Here is an 18,520-nt window from a genome sequence, read left to right as displayed (position 1 = left end):
GTGTAATAATCATTATCCAATTCAAAATATTTCGTTTGTGTTAATTTTAACATTTAAATATATAATAGACTTGTTGGAATGTTCAGTATGTGCCATGCGCATGCGCAATACTATAGGTTGCGTTCATGTATCGCAGTTTTCTGCAGTTCTGCGCAGATCTGCAGAATTTCGCTGATCCCATTGGTGGAGCAGCTCAGATTTCCGCATTTCTGCACTACGGGAACGCGACCATGGTGTTGTTTTACAATAAGCATATTGCATTCGCATTTTGTCAACATTGGCACATATCGGCAGGGGTGGGGGGGTGAATAAGGTCGCCTTCGTGTAGAACAGATCTCCGCATTTTTGCGCAGCTCCACCATTGAGTTCGGTGGAATTCTGCAGAATATCTGCGCACGAAATCTGCGCACAACAGCGTGTCACGACCGGCCTTCCGTACGAAACATTCCGAAGGCTCCCGAAGTACGGCGGCCATATTGGATTTGTGTAATGCGAATGTGTCTCATAAACCAAGTGCGTGTCCTGCTTCAATGTAGTAATGCGGGTCGGAGACGAGCATTTTTGAAACCGTGTCCCGTGGAAAGCGCTTCGAGTCAGGGTGTATTGAACTACCTGTATAAACATGGAGATCGGAACGGAGATCAGCAGGAAAATACGGGTAAGAATATCTACGGTATTATTTTTGTTAAAATATTGTACCTCAGTACTGTAGGTAGATGTGCTGGTTTACTGGGCCTTGTTTACGGGGTGTTTTTTTTCTCCCAGAAATGTGTTTGAATGCAGCCGCTGCTGCTGCTGTTTTTTAAACCCAGAACAAGCGTGTTTATATCAAGAATTTCAAACTATTACTTATTGAGTTCAAACTGCATATAAATGGCCTTTGTGTAAATAGAGAATCTGACGTGGTTTGAATGTATTATGTTTCCTTTAAAAAAAAAAAAAAAAAAAAAACACGTTACGTTTCAAACAGTATTTCGCAATATTTGATTCCTGTAGATGCACGTCTAGACTGAGAGAAAATATACATGAAAGGATGTGATTTCAATTGGGAACAGGAGTTTGATCAAAGCCCTGAAAAGCAGCTGGATTGAATTCATCTCTGCCCCGATGTGAACATTTCTTGTATATTAATCTGATCAAATGAATGAAGCTCAGTGCGATTAATGTGAAGTTCAAATATATCTGTAATCACTCAATCCAATGCATGACAATACACTGTAATGTACCATACGTTTCTTGCACCTTAATGTAAATACATATATATGTGTATATTCTTTCCATCAGGCTGCAATCAAGGGAAAGTTACAAGAACTGGGTGCCTATGTTGGTAAGTTAAAATATGTCTAAATAAACCATTTCATCTGAAATAGGGAGTTAATTTGACTGTGTTACTGTACATCTTGATGTAGCTCTGTGCAACTAGAACTTGTTTGCATGAAGAAATTAGCTGAAGAGCACATTTGAAGAGTTTGTAGAAATAGTGCTTTTCATAGATACATTGTTGGATAAATAGTAACAATGGACAGGAGTTGGGCTACATAACTTACCAGTAGGTTTCTTGAACTGTGAAGTGTAGCCTACATTATTTTCCATGTGTGTTTCACTAGATGAAGAACTTCCTGATTACATCATGGTGATGGTGGCCAACAAGAAGAATGCCCAACAGATGGCGGACGACCTGTCTCTCTTCTTGGGAAACAACACCATCAAATTCACTATATGGTAGGCTTTGTGAGCACGGTTCACCCCATAACCACCATTGGGCACTTTGGATAAATGCTGGTAAATGACTACATATTGATGTTCATTCCTCTGCCTTGTCCTGCAGGTTGCACGGCGTTCTAGAGAAACTGCGATCAGTCGCTGTCGGTGAGTTCGAAAGCAATCTCTGAATTCCCCCATTTTTATCTTTTCTTTTTCATTCTAAAGCCCTTAAAGATTTAAAAATGGCATCTTACTCTTTCTTTTCATCAGCCTCTAATATATGATTTAACTTAAAAATACAATTGGTTTTTTTTGGGGTTGCGGTCTGAAACACGAAGCGCTATCATTTGTATTGGACAGAACCAGCTGCCCTGAAGCCCCCGCACGTCTACGCGGACCACAACCTCGTGTCTCTGGCCGGGAAGGGCAGGTCGGCCGGTGCTGGGAGCTTTGACAGGAGAGGCGAGGAGCCCCGCGGCCTGGCTGTGTCCAGCTCTCGCTCAGACCGGATTGAAGCCCGCGTCTCCACCAGCTCCTCTCATGAACACCACGTCTCCAGCGGCAGGTGGGATACATGGTTAATAGGAATATTGCCCCCTCAGAAAAATCCCACCTTCACACACAGGTTTTATTACACAGGTGAAAGATTTCAGGTTATTTTATATGCTGTGGAAAAGTTCAAAGACTTAAACCTCGTCTCTTTTGCAGGAGGTCCTCATCCGAGAGGAACGTCCCTCGGCTGATGTCCACCGTGAAGCCCCTGATGGAGCCCCACTCTGCGGAGGCGGTGATTGACATCAAGCCTGAGCCGGATGATGACCTCATCGATGAGGATTTGAACTGCACCGGGGACGCGGCTGCCTCTGCGGGGCTGCGGAGGAGACCGGTCGTCACCATGACCCACGGCTCCAGTCGCCCCACGGTGGAGCTGTATAGGCCTCCACACATCAGCCAACAATCGGTCAACGCCTCCCACAGCAACGCGCCGCCTGCAGGCCGGGCCCCTGAGGGTGGGCTGTACAGCTACCAACCCACAGAAGAGCTGCGGGCCACAGAGGGGTCCTCAGGCATCTATAGCAGGCTGCAGGACAACTATGGACAGAGCCTTAGAGCTTCCAAGTTAAATCTGGACAGAGCTACCAGATATGTAAGTTTTGGAAATGGTGTAGAATTTGATATTTGTGGTAACTTTGTTTTGTTTTTGAGGAGGAATTGCTCATGTAAGTGCCTGTGTGTCCTCTGTGCTCCTGAAGGAGGAGGCATCGCGGAAGCGCAGGGCCCCGGTCGTCAGCTCCGTAGTCCGAGTGAGCAAGACTCCAGAGGAGGAGCTGTACAGCGACCAGGAGGAGGAGGAAGAGGAGGAGACCTATGGGGCTCGCAGCGGGGGCCTCTCCAGTAGTGTCTCCCTGCCCTCCAAGCCTGAGCGAAGGTGTGGGGCTCCTCTTACTGTGCATGTCTGACACACACTGCGCCGGCCCCAGAATGCACCACATGCAACTAAAACTCTTGTTTGTTTAATTCCAGACCTTCCCTCCCACCTTCAAAGCAAGCAAATAAGAATCTGATCTTAAAAGCGATTTCTGAGGCCCAGGAGTCGGTGTCTAAGACCACAAATTACCCTACAGGTAAAAATACAGTTTGTGTCGCCTGATTTACCATTCAGATGGCAAAAATGCGTTTGTTTTTGTTAGTGATTATTCTGCACTAATGCTTGGGGGGTTAGTGTAACCTGACCGAGAAATGTTCTGTCTCAAATCAAACCCGTTATAGGCGCTATGCTTCTGAAATTCAGTAACCACTACCCAGCAGTATGTTTTTAAGAAACATTATCATTATCTGTGGTTTCAAGATCATTCGTGGTGGTCTCGTCCTTGGTACCAGTTTATTGATATCAGGCTATTGTTCCAGTGCCTCAGAGACAGATGGTTCCTGTAGCCCCTCGGACGCGCTCGGCCAGTGAAGAAGTGTGTCCTGCCGGCCAGTTGGCCCCGGAGTTCATCCCCCCGGCCCCCAGGGCTCCGGCACCGGCCCGCCAAGAGCTGCCGCCCCAGAGACAGCTAGGTCAGTGCTTTCCCCACCGCCCTGTCTTGTCATTCATTCACTTATTCATGAGTAACTTTAAAGACCAGCAGTGAATATTTGTTTGCTAATTGTTCCCAATACTGTCTATTGCTTTCGTTTTTTTGCTGAATACCGAGTATCACTTTGCAATATAATTCTCTCTTTCCAGTTCAGTCAAGATCGCTGGTTTCCCGCCTTCAGCTAGACCCACCAGAGGACAGTGTGAGAAGACTTCAAGGTGAGTGAGGAGAATGTAGCCTCCCTGGGACCGAACCCTGGATTCTTCCTAATACATCGTTTTTGTACATCGTGCTGCTAATCGTGCTCCCACTCCAGCAGGGCTGTCCGGGATGACCGCAGTGAAGCCTGAGGACATCCGCTCCTTCATCTTGAAGAGACCCGAGGCAGAGGATGCCGGGACCCTCAGAAGCCGGCTCGGTGTCGAGTTGAAAGAGGAGGTGCCCGCCAGTCTGCCGGCCATACTGCAGATGAGGTATGTGCCACACCGACGAGGCATGACCAGATCGATTCACAGCTGTCCTTTTAGAAGCACATTAACTCTCATAATGTTAATTTTTTTAACGTCTGCAGCAGGACCATGCCTGAGAGCCGGCGCTGTCAGAGCCCCAAGTTCATCGTCACGCTGGACGGGGTTCCCAGTCCTCAGACCTACTTGGCAGAGGAGGAGCGGGACACTGAGGACGCTGTCTTAAAGGAAGATGTGAAAATGATCAGGAGCTCTGTGCCAACGGGCGCCCTGGCACGGAAACCCAAACTGAACGTGCACCAGAGGCTGGAGAGAGCGCTCAATTACTCTGACGGTATATATATATATATATATATATACACCTTGTGCTCATATAGTTCAGGAAAATGTGTCAAATCAGCTGATCGGTGAATGCAGTATCAGTCAGTGCCGTCAGGGTGCTGCACAGGAATGCTAAGGGGTTGTTTTGTTTTATGGCATTTATGCACGCGTCTTATTGAAGAAGCCATGCTTGTGTGCCTGCTGCTTCACGGGCTCTGTGTGCGTGTCTTGTGTGTGCAGGAGAAGGGGAGGAGGACGCCGTGGCCGTGAAGCGTCAGCGGGTGATGGAGCGCTGCAAGTACTGGCCCGTGTGCAAGAGTGGAGACGAGTGCCTGTACCACCACCCCACCACGCTGTGCAAGTGAGTCAGAGAGAGAGAGAGAGAGAGAGAGAGAGAGAGAGAGAGAGAGTGAGTGAGTGTAACAAACAACACCTACTGTTCTTACCAGCACAGCAGTCATTCTAGTAATCTTCCACATGTTTTTATTTAATATAATTAAATTTAAAAAAGCAATTTATTCCCCACCAACTCTAGAATTGTGCACAGGCATGTGCTTGTAGTAACTTCCGTCTCTTGCAATCTTGAAGCTATAGCACATACACTCACCTAAAGGATTATTAGGAACACCTGTTCAATTTCTCATGAATGCAATTATCTAACCAACCAATCACATGGCAGTTGCTTCAATGCATTTAGGGGTGTGGTCCTGGTCAAGACAATCTCCTGAACTCCAAACTGAATGTCTGAATGGGAAAGAAAGGTGATTTAAGCAATTTTGAGCGTGGCATGGTTGTTGGTGCCAGACGGGCCGGTCTGAGTATTTCACAATCTGCTCAGTTACTGGGATTTTCACGCACAACCATTTCTAGGGTTTACAAAGAATGGTGTGAAAAGGGAAAAACATCCAGTATGCGGCAGTCCTGTGGGCGAAAATGCCTTGTTGATGCTAGAGGTCAGAGGAGAATGGGCCGACTGATTCAAGCTGATAGAAGAGCAACTTTGACTGAAATAACCACTCGTTACAACCGAGGTATGCAGCAAAGCATTTGTGAAGCCACAACACGTACAACCTTGAGGCGGATGGGCTACAACAGCAGAAGACCCCACCGGGTACCACTCATCTCCACTACAAATAGGAAAAAGAGGCTACAATTTGCACAAGCTCACCACAATTGGACAGTTGAAGACTGGAAAAATGTTGCCTGGTCTGATGAGTCTCGATTTCTGTTGAGACATTCAGATGGTAGAGTCAGAATTTGGCGTAAACAGAATGAGAACATGGATCCATCATGCCTTGTTACCACTGTGCAGGCTGGTGGTGGTGGTGTAATGGTGTGGGGGATGTTTTCTTGGCACACTTTAGGCCCCTTAGTGCCAATTGGGCATCGTTTAAATGCCACGGCCTACCTGAGCATTGTTTCTGACCATGTCCATCCCTTTATGACCACCATGTACCCATCCTCTGATGGCTACTTCCAGCAGGATAATGCACCATGTCACAAAGGTCGAATCATTTCAAATTGGTTTCTTGAACATGACAGTGAGTTCACTGTACTAAACTGGCCCCCACAGTCACCAGATCTCAACCCAATAGAGCATCTTTGGGATGTGGTGGAACGGGAGCTTCGTGCCCTGGATGTGCATCCCACAAATCTCCATCAACTGCAAGATGCTATCCTATCAATATGGGCCAACATTTCTAAAGAATGCTTTCAGCACCTTGTTGAATCAATGCCACGTAGAATTAAGGCAGTTCTGAAGGCGAAAGGGGGTCAAACACAGTATTAGTATGGTGTTCCTAATAATCCTTTAGGCGAGTGTGTATATGTATAAGTACAGCAAGTGCATCAATCCCAGACCATTGAAAGCCTGTTAATAAACCTGCTGTGCTTACTAGTATTGGAAAAACACAACCATTAAATTAATTGACAGGAAATGCTTCTCATTGGTTGTATTTATGTATTTTCTATCGCAGAACCTTTCCAAGTTGCAAGTTTGGCGACAAATGCTTGTTTGTTCATCCGAATTGCAAGTACGATGCCAAGTGCACGAAGCCGGACTGTCCCTACACTCACGCCAGCAGGAGAGGTCCGGCTCCCCCAGTGAAGACGGGTAAGGAGACCACACTCCTTCTTTGGGTTTTAGGACAGAGAACCCAGTCCCTGACCTGGCAGATGACTTTGGGAAGGTTCTGAACTCAGTCTAATTGTCTTTTCCCATCTCTCCCCTCCCCCAGTGCCGCAGCCAGCTGGCAATATCTGCCGCTTTTTTCCAGATTGCAAGAAAATGGATTGTCACTTTTACCATCCCAGGGTAAGTTCTATTTTCTGAGTCCCTTTAAACTTACAGATAATTCTCATTGTTGATTGTGAACGTGTTGAGGCTCCTGTCATGTGACTGGGTTGGTTTCATCAGCACGATTAAGCCCAGTGACATCTACAGATTGTACTTCTATTTCGTAAGTATCAATCCACTGTTGTGATTTCCTGTTCCGGTTTATTTTGCAGCCTTGTCGGTTCACAACCCAGTGTAAGCGTCCAGACTGTAATTTCTATCACCCAACGGTTTCATTACCTCCCAGACATGCTCTGAAATGGACAAAAGCCCAAAACAGGTAATTCTGTTTTTACTCATCCGATTACATTACAACATGAACTTCCCACAGTTTAAATACCAAATCTGTCATTTCTGACTTTTTTTTTTTTTTGTTCTTTTTCTTTCCTTTCATTAGTTAAGTGGTGTGGAAAGCCCACTCTGGAAAACAGTGCTGAAGAAATGTGAATGTGGATACATGATGTTTTGTTTCTTTAACCATTTAATTAATAATACTGTATACTGGGTCCCAGTTTTTTTTTTTTTGGGAAACACTTTTTTAAATTTGTGACCTGTGTTTCATTTTGTAAATTCTTGACAATGTAATGTATGCAAAAAAAGTAGTGTATACATATCCAAAGGTCTGTCAAGTATTAAAATATAAATGTGGTTTTGCGCAAGATTATTTGTCTACTTTTCATTCCCAGAAGAAAGTTAAATTGTGCTCAAATGAAACATCAAATTCAGATTTTGTTTTTAGTGTTTTTTTTATTAAAGTTGGTTTTTAGGAAACATTTCACAAAAATATACAAAAGAATGTCTTTACAAATGATATTTACATCGAAATCAGGATGCACTATAATATGCAGTAACACTTTGAAACTTGGACCTATGAAACCTATGTACAAAATAATGCTAAAATAAGGAAGAGATGTTTTTGCACTTTTTCAAGTTTCTCAAATTTGACTTGTCAATAAAACATTCCTGTTGAGCAGTATTAGTGTTGTTATAGTGACGGATCTGTATACAAATTTACTTTCTGTAAAAAATAGCTACAGTACAATACTTCATAATTTTACATTAATGTCGATATGATTTTAGAAAATGTTTTAGCAGCACACTTAAAATAGTGATCCAAGGAGAAACAAAACAGTGCAGTTAAACGTCAGTTTCCTCGTATTTTTTCCTTTTTTTTTTGGTTAGTCGGGATTGTCTGGTGGTTAGTTTGTTAAAGCCATGCGCGCGCACACAAACACACACACATACATACATACGGTGTACATACATGTAGGGTCACTGCACAAGCCAAAGTGCTACATTACAGTTAACAGGATCACATATTTAAGTTGAACACATCAAGAATGTTGTAGGTTAAACTGGTAAACAGCACAGTAACATGAACAGACCGTCGGGTTAGCACAGTGCTTGGTACAGGTATATAGTGCATAGTATGCTTTGGCATGCTGACATCCAGAATATAACTCGGATGGTACATTCAGGAAGAAGGCCACGGGATACTGTTCTCTCTCGTTCAAACACCTGCTAGCAAACTGGAAAGAAAAAAAAACCCTATCGCCTACAAACAAACATTTCACATCAGCCTCATATTTCACAAAAGAGGTTTAAGGCTAGTCATGTTTGCTACACATATTAAAAATGGCATGAATCAAACTGAACGTGACTCACTGACCCAGCCGTGCCAGGACAGATATTCAACTTACAAAAATAAGAGATGCAAGTAATTTCCGTGATATGACAGAAGTACAAAGGGAGTTTGGAGAGGGGTGGTGGGGGTGGTGGCTGGGGGTCCTCACGCCTGATTGAAAGTTCGATTTCCCCTGTAAACCACAAAGAGTTGTGTCTGATGCACATAAGGTTGTGTCAATGTACATTCAGAAATGCGCTTTAGCAAAAAGGACAAACTCGTGTGCGCACAGCTGGCGTCGAGTGGAGAACGTGTGCGCTGGGCAGTGAGGATGTCCAGTTAAATCTACTAGCTGCCTGACTGTGTTGTCCCCCACCCCCCCCAACTCGGGAAAAAAATACATGCGGTCGTCCCGGAGGAGTTCGGGCCAGCGCTCCGCTCCTCGGCCAAGCTCGTGTGTCCCATGCAGCCCAGCTCATGGTGCGAGTGTCTGCTTCAGTGAGGCGCGTGAACGCATCGCCACACAAACAGGCTGTACGAAAGATGGAACGACAGGTTACAAACTTGTGTACCATACAGACAAACCTTTTCTTCAATGCTTAGGGTGAGGTGACAGTACTGTTAGAGGACAAGTATACATCCCTACACACGCAGTATCGTGAACGCACTTTACCTGCGATCGTCGCCTCCTGCACTGATCACGTACCGGTCCCCGCTCGTAAACCGTACGTTGGTCAAGTGAGCCGAGTGCCCAAGAAAGCGCTTGTGTTTAGCCTGTCGGGACACAAAAGCAGTGAGTAAATAAAGCACAGTCCCGACGCAGAGAACTGTACCCAATAAGAGCTGTCGGCTGTGGAGGAATGGAGAGGATGGCTGGGAGAGGTCATTCGGCAAAGTCAGCCTGAGTGAAATCCACATCACTGCGATGCAAAATGTAATGTCAAATGTTTAAAGTCGTTAATGGTACAGGAATGTATGACAATGATGAAAACATTGCTTATTAAGAACTCACATTACTGATCTAATCTTCCCCAAGGCTATTTTGTTTACATATTTAAAGCCTTCCCCATTTCACTTTAAATGAATAAGTACAGCAAAATATTGTATCTGTAGATCGCATGCTGCATTGGCTAGGGAAGTACAACAAACGGAGGGGAAAAAAACAAAAACTAAAGAGCACGCAAGCATGCCGATATCTCAAGCAGTTACGCTTTCAAATCAAGTCATTTTCGGACATTCTTTTACTGTGGTACAGCAATCTGCGCAATTCACAAACAGACACAACCAGCATATCATAAACACAGATTATACTTACAAACTTTTCTGGACATGGAAAGTCAAACAGCTTTACCATTCCAAAGTCATCGCCTGTGACGATGTTGAGGCCAGAGTGTGAGACACAGGCACAGGTGACGTCGGCTTTATCAGTATTGCGAGACCAGATCCCCACCACCTCGTCACCCAGGACGCTGGAGACCGACAGGGAAAGGGACAGTTGGACACGAGTGCAAGGGACACGGACCCCCGACCCACCGGTTCAGCTGACACACTCACCTAGTCCATGTAGCCCAAGTTATCCTGTCAATGACTGCCTGCTCTGCAACTTGTTTTCCTGAAGGCACCTCATATACCAGGCGCTTGTAGGCTCCAGTGGACAGCTGTTGAAGGCAAGAGCGATTGGGTAAGAACTGAATCAAGATAATAATTTTCTTAAGCTTTTAAATGGGAGGGAACGATCATCCTGATTTACAGATACTGTCCAATCACTCCATCCTGCTTCACACATTGTTTTAGTTTTCAAAAGACTCCTGATCTACCTGAATGAAGCTGCTGTCCGCAGAGAAGTCCATCTGCATGACAAAGCTGGGGATTTCTCTGCAGCAGTTGATCCTGTTGAGAGCCGGCCCCAGAGTCAGGTCGTAGAAGTCCACCGCGTTCTCGATGGAGCCCACGGCCAGGTAGCGAGAGTCGGGACTGAACCTGTGACGCAGCAGAGACCTGGTCAGGTGACTGAAAGCAGCTCAGACGATCACTCACACAGCACCTCACATGCCATCTTATGAAAGACATCACACAGACAGACAGCACAGGGTAGGAGAATGCGATGGACACTATTTTTCTTCTGCATTGTCCAACCTTATGTCTTGGATGGCAGATCTGCGGTCCCTCTTTTTGCCCCAGATTTTCAGTGACGTCACCAGCAGGATGATGAACTCTCCGTTCTTCATGCCGATGGCCACCATGTCCCCCTGAGGGCTGTAGCTGACCGTGCGCGCTGGGTGCCCCAGGTTCACTTTGTTGAGCATCTTCTGTTTCAACCAAGAGAACAATACGCTGATTTACCACACATCACTGGGAGGATTTCCCCTAAAGCTCATTAGGACTAGATTTAAACCAGGTTCTCTTGTTCTAGGCCAAGCACATCCTCCTCTCCCAGGTTTAGTGAGTGCTGACCTTCTCGGGAATGTCCCAGAGCCGGACAGTGCCGTCTTCAGCCGCGGACAGAAAGACATCCCGGGTGGGGTGAGTTCCCAGGCCCCAGATCGGCCCATCCATGTGCCCGTTGACCAGGATGTTGCACACTGCGTTCTTCTCCCCCACCTCAATGATCTCTGCATTTCTTGTTCCCACCAAGATTTTGCCCTAGAGTGGGAACAAATGAAACATTCAGGACAAAGGGAAAATAATAGAAGATGCATTTCAAGGTCACAATGCTGGCTAAGAAAGCATAGTCCCCCCCTGATAACCTCCAAGTCTGACCCAGGCCCCTACCTTTCCCCGGCACACAGAGCGCACGCAGTCTATGATCTGGCCGGTCTCCAGGCGAAAGGCCCGGCAGCGCTTTAACTCCTGGTCCCACAGTTTTAAAGCTCCTCCTTCCTTGGACCTTCAACATATATCACACTTATTTTTCACAATAACTTGTTTATTATATTGTATAATATAAAATATGATTTCCACAGCAAATTAGGAATAATGGGGATGTAACCAAGAGAGGATCTATACACCACTCTTGCTGTTAAACTACGGTTCAAAAATGGCATCACGTACAAATTTACACTAAGCTCTTATATGAAAAATAAATCATGACTTCCAAATTGTAGGATGTTGCTTTAATGCTCCTTTATTTGTAATCATCATATAAGATCAGAAGACACAGAAATCTCACAGCTGGTGAAAGTGTACTTACGGCCTCTCTTTGCCTCCTGTGACTATCAGCCCGTCTCTCAGAGTGGTGTACATGGTAAAAACGGGGCCTGTGTGGGCTTTGGCCACGATTCGAATTAGAATGTGTTCCTTCCACACACACACATCCCCACTTATGGTACCTGTAAATGTCAAGTTATTCTGAAAAGAAAACAAACCTGCACTAATCTAGTGACCTAAGAGAAAACAGAAAAGCATTGCAAACAACCATGCTGAAAATAAAAAATATTACTTTAAATCTGTCAGAGAAGACAGCTATCTTATAAATATATAACAATCCCCCCCCCACCCCCACCCCCGCAGCTTCATAACATGGCTTGGCTTTTAAATTAAACCAATTTCAAGTTATTAGAAATGAGACATCTAGCCTAATTGGGTATGGCTCCATCTCATTTAGCCAACTTATTAAAGTGTGTGCTTTATGAATGAGTTTTATGTAGCATGAATGTCATTCAGTTTTGCCCAGTCTCCTCACGCCGGCAGAGCCAGCGCTGAATTAATAAGAGTGAGATAAACACCTTGTTGACTTCTGCATCTGTTTTCAAGCCAACACTGTATCTTTGAAGATTAACAGTGTCATTTAAAAATCCCTCATTGAGCATTCTCACTGTCAGTCAGTTACATTTATGCTAAATCACGACCCCCGAAAGAGAATTGGATAGATCTGGTTTTAAATATGGAATATCTAGCTTGTAAGAAGAACTCCTAAAATGGAGTTTCACGGCTTGGGTCTTTCAATTCCTTAAGATACACGATTTATCTTTTTACCAGTAGTAATGTACACAATTAATAGTCAATGTGGCACAGAAGTGTTGCCTCGGTTGGTCATTAAGTGATCAAATTAAGAAAGACACAGCACAGTGTGTTGAACTTACAGCTCCGAATGCCACCGACAGCATGGTCTGCATCCTGGCCTCCTCGATGGAGCTCAGCACACCCTTCTTACTGAGTAGCGCGCGGCCGGCCAGCGTCCAGAAACGCACGTGCTTGATGCCCACGGACACAAACTGTGTGTCCGAATCGGGACGGAACTCGGCCACGAATATGCGCTGGGTGTGGCCCGCCCGGCTGGCAATTTTGGCACCTGGAGAAACACAGATATCTAACATTACAACAACGCCTTGGACTCCACTTTAGGCAGGCTGTCTCCGGCCCCTGAACCCCATAATGTAGATTCGTCTAATCGCTGACGACCCACCTGATGTGATCCCTAGTGCAGATGATAGAGCTACTCAGATTAGGGCCATCTGTGCACAGATTCCCAACCTTTAGATTTAAAAAGCTCTCGGTCTAAACATGGCGGACTTCCAGAGGGTTAGCGACTATGGTGCCCCCTGACTCCACAACGCCCCCCCACAGAGAGGGACAGCTGCCGAGTTCCCACAAGGCAAACTGTCAGTATGTCATCTACATACTACATACATGGTAATAATTATGTGCAAAAATGCAGAGAATTCTTATTTATTCATTTTTAATATTACTATAAATGTGTTTTCCCTGCATGGTGAAAAAACAAACCCTAGAGTAAATATGCAAGTTACTTTGTAAAGAATAATACTTCCTATAACAACACAAGCAAATCCACTACTACTACAAAAATAACAGATTCCATTGTCTGTGTTGATGAGACTGTCTTTTCTCAGGGCCCGTCTGTTTTCCCTCACTGCGAGTCGTGTTTTAAGGACTGAGGGAGACGGAGAGGGTGAGGGTGAAAAGTGCAGCACAGTAGCCGGCTTCTCACCTTCCTGCCACTTCCAGATGGTGATGGTGTGCTCGGGGTCGAGCCCCACCGAGAGCAGCAGCTTCCCCGTGGCGCTGAAGCTGACGGAGCAGACGCCCCTGGAGTGGAAGCAGCGCAGCACCGACAGGGTCTGCTTGTTCATGGCGTCCCACACGTGGATGGAGGGCGAGGTGGCTGTGGGCCAGAAACACAGACACCCACACTCCCATCAGAGCTGCCAGCCAACAGGGCACACATCTTATTTATTTAGATATTCATTCATTTATTGTCTTAATATCCAGCATGTTTTCCTTCAGACAACATCGCCATGCTATGAAGGCCGAGTTGTCTTATGCTTAAGTGAAAGGACCGTTAGATGATCTGAGGCCTGAAATGCTGCAAATGGATTCTCTGGAGCCCTACTGCGTGAAGACTCTTGTACACTAGATGGCAATGTTTTGAAATAAACCCAGAGTATGACACTATTGATACTTTAAAGAACAGAAGTGTAACCCAAAGATCCCACAAACACGCCCAAGATCATTTCAATTATAGCGAACCACAATTCGGTTGTAATCAAAGTAGTTAACTGTGACCAGATAAACCAGAGATAGCGTGCTGTGATGTAACCTGGACTTCGATCATCGAGCTGAACACTTTATAGACAAGATGACCATTCCGTGCTTCAGAAAACACTAAAGAACAGATTTCTAACTAAGCTTTTATACTTAAAAAATAGATGCAGTACCTGACATGTCTGCAGAGTCACCTGAAATTAAGAAAAAGAGTCATCGGTTTATTACAGTAATTAGGTTAAAAGATCAGTGACCTGAAGTAGATCATTAGCTATGAAGAATCTAACTAGCTTGACTATTGTCTGCAGTTGCAAGCACTTTTATGATGCAAACAAATTAAATGTTACCCTGGTATTCCTTACTGGGTTTGTTAAAATCACTCCATAAATGTATTATTTTGTGAAAAAAAAAATCTCTTGTAATAATTTAATTAAGAATCGTTGCTGTCCTTTTAAAACGAGACAGTGCGTGCTTCCAACTACTTACTGTAAATGTGTCTAAGGGAACTGAAGCATATGTACTAAATCACACTTTTATTCAACCATTGGTAAATTGTGATAATGCCTGTTTAATGCATCAGAGAACACACAGAAACACACACAAAATAGAAGACTTGATATAATATCTACAGCATGAAAGCATATAAATGTTGATTTTGGTTAAATTTTCACAAACATACCTACTTGGCCAGTTGCCACCACATTCGGGAATTTGGGATGTTGGTTTATGGTCAGGCACAAAATGTCATCGGTGTGTTCCACGTAAAAGCTCTGACAGGCTATGATCAAATACATAGAAACCACAACAAAACAATCACTGAGGACAAAACGGTATCAAAAACTCACGTGCAACATATTAGCTATTATTATGACAAGGATTGTTTTTCCAAATATATATTTTGTTATTTTGTTTCTGGGCTTGAGTATTCGGTTAATAGCAACAGAAACGTGACTTAACTATACATATATGTATAGAATATCGTGTCTAAACATATCCCAGCAGATCCGAGTTCTCGGAGGCGAAACCGCTGTGCCGGAGACCTCACCTGTGGTCAGGCTAAGGACGATCCCCACAGAGGCCGTGTGATATATGATGTCCGCACCTTCATTCAGATAGTGGACGTTATTCCGGCAGTCGTTGCCTCTGTACCCAAACACAAGCTCCAGCACCAGGTCCTGCCGGGGGAACACATTGGACTCCATGATACCGACTTAAACAGCTCTGACTCACAGTAGCTACCTCTGTCAGTCAGCTGCAGAGCAAGCCAGAGTCAATAAAAGCCAGCCATTAAAGGTCACTGCAGAGGTTGTTTATTTCTCTTTTAATTAGCTCACTCACCTCAATGGGCCTCTTCTTCTTGCCCACGTTATTTGTCTGCAGCTTCTCCGGCTGCGGCAGCGCCCTACTTACAGGTGGTCTGAAACAGAGAACTGTGAATAAGAAAAGCTGGTCTGTCACCCATTCCGGACTAGGACAGCCAAGCTCGGCGCTGTCTTAGGGACAGGGCTCCTTCTCTCTGTTATCAGAAGGCGTTCAGTCCCTCTTTGAAAACAGTGTGATTAAGAGATGACAATACACTCGACCCATTCATTCTCCGACAGCCCATAATACACAACCCTGTTTTCCACGTCCGCAGCTTCATCACCCTGAGGAATGACCTTTTAGACCTGAGATACCAGAGCTCCTCCACAGCTAGAATTTTGTTGCTGAAACATGTTGTATAAATATGATTTTGTATAATTATGCAGAAACAGAACACAATTTATAAGTAAGCAAATCAGGTATACTCTCATAATCACACACTCACTTATGCAAATATACATATGTTTGTAATAATTGTGGTCTTATATGATATATATAAACACATTTTCACAACATATTTACAATCCAGGGCCGTTTTAACACATGGTGTGTCATAATGAAACTGGCTTTCATTCCTGCAGTAGGCCGAATCCTCCGAGGAGGTGGGTTCCAATAACATTCTCCACATTCATATTTCATAAGATAAAGCTCCCGAGCACAGATACTCGAATCACTCTGCAGAATGATAATTCAGTATTAATTGTATACATGATTATAAGCCATTAAACCCTACCAGTCTTTAGTAAAATGATGACCCCGAGGCCCTGTTTGAAGTAATAAAATGGCAGCTTTTAATCTAAAGTTCAGATCTTCCCCAGAGCTTGTTAGTACCAAAAATAACTTCAGCATGAAACATGCAAGCACAAAGCTGACAAGCACAGTGCGTATATCTGGCCGTGGATTAAATAATAATGTTGCTGTGAACAACTCTGAATGGAATACAGTGAAAACTGAAAAGCTCATTGACTTAAGGTCGCTGTCACCTAACTCCTTGTACATGAAGGCTTGAACATTATTCCAGACATTAAAAAACCAGCGACTGTGTCATTGTGATCAATGTCCTGTTCATATTGAAAACAAACACGTCTGTGTGGGAATAACTGGTCCTTTATAAGAAAGTGTTTCTATTAACACGTATAACAAATTAAATGATCCGCTTGCTACAGATGAATAAAATCAGGGTCACACTTGTTCTTCACACTCACTTTCGTCCCGAGTCATTTCACACGGACAGGTTCCAGAACACACACGGACCGTGAACAGGGCTCCGGCCCCACCTGCCGCCTCCTGACTTACCTCCTTAATGGTACCAGAGTAGCGTGTCTGCCACACTTTGGCAGAGCACCAGATGATGTCATCCCGTGCTGACATGAGGTTACTTAAAGCTTAATGCCATCTCTCAGGATTTGGTTGTTAGTTCAGACTGTGGATATCACTAAAGGCAGTGACAGCTTGGAGAACCCATCCCCCCTTCAACCCGTACTACGAATCAAATAAGCACTGCCTGAGACTTGTCTTACAAATTCTAAAACCGTATTTCATAACTTGATACATACATACATGACATGTTAAATACACATCTCAGCGCATAAAATAGACACCATGGCCACTGCAACACCAACAATACACAACAGTAAGTGAAGGCACAACAGAGCACAATTAAGCACTGCTTACCTGGACCCTCTTCATGGCAGCAGGCAACAGAAAGGAGAGCTAAATTAGTACTGGCTTGAACTACATCACTCCCAGATAAACACCACAACACAAGACTGCCTTCACAGGAGACAGAGAATGAAAAAGTCAGTTCAAGTCCCAAACATATGTTGAATGCATATACTAATGATTACTTTGCATTATTCTAGAACTCCTACTACTTCTAAACTCTGAAATGAGCAACAACCCCACAGAAGTCCTGGATGAAATATCAGTCTTCTGAAGGACAATCTGATACTTTGTTGCATTAGATATGGGTGTGTACAGAAAGTTTATTTTACATATATTCTTAAAAATACAAGCGTTAAGAGAATTAAGTATGTCCCAACGTGAATAGAATATTTCTAAAAGTGTTTTTGTGGAAAGGTAGTGAAGTAGAAAAGGAAACACAGATCTCTTCACCTGACTCTAGCGTGCGTTCGTTCTGTCTCTCATATGAATGGAGTGGAAATGACAAATTGGGTGTTTTTTTTCAATTCTATTCATCTTGTTTAATCTAATTGCTTCTAGACAATCTTACCTTACTACTCCCTGCCTTCAATGGAAGCAAAGGAAAGTGCAGCAGAAAGAACCAGAAGACAGACAGTATTAAAGAAGAGCAGAAGAATCTGTTATTGTAAATCAAATCAGAAAAAGAGGGGAGAATGAATGATGCACAGTCATTCTGGTGCAGTACAGGTTTCAGATGACAGAATTAGGCTTTTGTAAATCAGAACACTATTAATGTGTAATTTAAACTGGTGCTCGCTTACAATAGCACTACAGGACAGGCAGCAAGGTCGCTGCAAAGGACAGCACTTTACTGGGCTGTTTGTGAAGATGACAAACAATGTTTTCCTAGTGCTAATTTCCCCAGCTACCTTTCATCAACAGACGGCTCCTTCTGCTGCAGGTGTGGTTTGACTCCAGACATGGGTCGGACATTGGTCGATAAGGCCTTGATGGTGTAATTGATTTCAGTTTCCCTCGTCACGTCGCTGTCATAACCTAGAAGGACGGCAGGGAACACCGGTTTTCTCCCAGCACTGCCACAGACAGAAACAAAAGCAGCCCGCTGGGCACGCCGGCCACTCACCCCCGTCGTCCTCGGACTCAATGTCCGACTCCTCGCTGTCGCACTGCCGGCTGTCCCGCTGGCCCTCCGGCTCGTGGTTCCAGATCATCAGAGACGTGTCCCCTCCCCCCACCGTCACCAGCAGCCGGTCGTCGTGTGTCCAGCGCACGTTGGTGACGTGGGTGCTGTGAGCAACATACCTCTTGAACTTCGCAAACTTTCCCTGAAGTCGAAAAGAAGGAGAATTCTCCTTGATTTATTATATTACTTGCAAGTACTATTAATAATAATGACTTAACCGACAGGTGGAAAAGAAACACCGATTTACTTTCAAATACCTTCACTCGTTTTGTTTTT

At 44.4% G+C, this 18,520-nt stretch overlaps 2 protein-coding genes across 4 annotated transcripts in view; one reads left to right on the top strand and one right to left on the bottom strand.

The window, feature by feature from the left end:
- Positions 1-296: 296 nt before the first annotated feature.
- zc3h14 (zinc finger CCCH-type containing 14) lies at positions 297-7,567 on the top strand. Of its 3 annotated transcripts, none has more exons than XM_066694056.1 (17): positions 297-658; positions 1,285-1,327; positions 1,608-1,722; positions 1,829-1,869; positions 2,065-2,269; positions 2,413-2,851; positions 2,958-3,133; positions 3,229-3,329; positions 3,613-3,765; positions 3,935-4,003; positions 4,102-4,258; positions 4,360-4,586; positions 4,814-4,934; positions 6,550-6,686; positions 6,811-6,887; positions 7,082-7,188; positions 7,306-7,567. In XM_066694056.1, the coding sequence occupies exons 1-17, from the start codon at positions 623-625 to the stop codon at positions 7,307-7,309; spliced, it is 2,208 nt and encodes a 735-aa protein (XP_066550153.1). In that variant the 5' UTR covers positions 297-622; the 3' UTR covers positions 7,310-7,567. The 3 variants fall into 3 exon arrangements, with proteins under 3 accessions (XP_066550153.1, XP_066550152.1, XP_066550151.1); XM_066694055.1 differs by having other exon boundaries at positions 302-658; positions 4,105-4,258; positions 4,357-4,586; XM_066694054.1 differs by having other exon boundaries at positions 302-658; positions 4,357-4,586.
- Positions 7,568-7,645: 78 nt separating this feature from the next.
- The window catches only part of LOC136716712 (echinoderm microtubule-associated protein-like 5), a 62,749-nt gene continuing 51,874 nt past the window's right edge, over positions 7,646-18,520 (bottom strand). Inside the window, exons 26-44 of the mRNA XM_066694057.1 lie at positions 18,185-18,386; positions 17,970-18,096; positions 17,630-17,644; positions 17,071-17,079; positions 15,373-15,451; positions 15,080-15,209; positions 14,714-14,812; positions 14,208-14,228; positions 13,481-13,654; positions 12,615-12,823; positions 11,723-11,880; positions 11,305-11,419; positions 10,987-11,175; positions 10,669-10,841; positions 10,350-10,512; positions 10,087-10,190; positions 9,848-10,001; positions 9,206-9,306; positions 7,646-9,064 (exon numbers count right to left, since the gene is read on the bottom strand). Of these exons, the coding sequence (XP_066550154.1) occupies positions 9,028-9,064; positions 9,206-9,306; positions 9,848-10,001; positions 10,087-10,190; positions 10,350-10,512; positions 10,669-10,841; positions 10,987-11,175; positions 11,305-11,419; positions 11,723-11,880; positions 12,615-12,823; positions 13,481-13,654; positions 14,208-14,228; positions 14,714-14,812; positions 15,080-15,209; positions 15,373-15,451; positions 17,071-17,079; positions 17,630-17,644; positions 17,970-18,096; positions 18,185-18,386 (2,259 nt within the window). The 3' untranslated portion in view covers positions 7,646-9,027. The remainder of the gene's footprint in view (positions 9,065-9,205; positions 9,307-9,847; positions 10,002-10,086; positions 10,191-10,349; positions 10,513-10,668; positions 10,842-10,986; positions 11,176-11,304; positions 11,420-11,722; positions 11,881-12,614; positions 12,824-13,480; positions 13,655-14,207; positions 14,229-14,713; positions 14,813-15,079; positions 15,210-15,372; positions 15,452-17,070; positions 17,080-17,629; positions 17,645-17,969; positions 18,097-18,184; positions 18,387-18,520) is intronic.

Source organism: Amia ocellicauda, chromosome 21, assembly GCF_036373705.1.
Source record: "Amia ocellicauda isolate fAmiCal2 chromosome 21, fAmiCal2.hap1, whole genome shotgun sequence".
NCBI lineage: Eukaryota > Metazoa > Chordata > Actinopteri > Amiiformes > Amiidae > Amia > Amia ocellicauda.
Note: the sequence above shows the minus strand (reverse complement) of the source record. Positions and strands in the feature narration are given on the sequence as shown.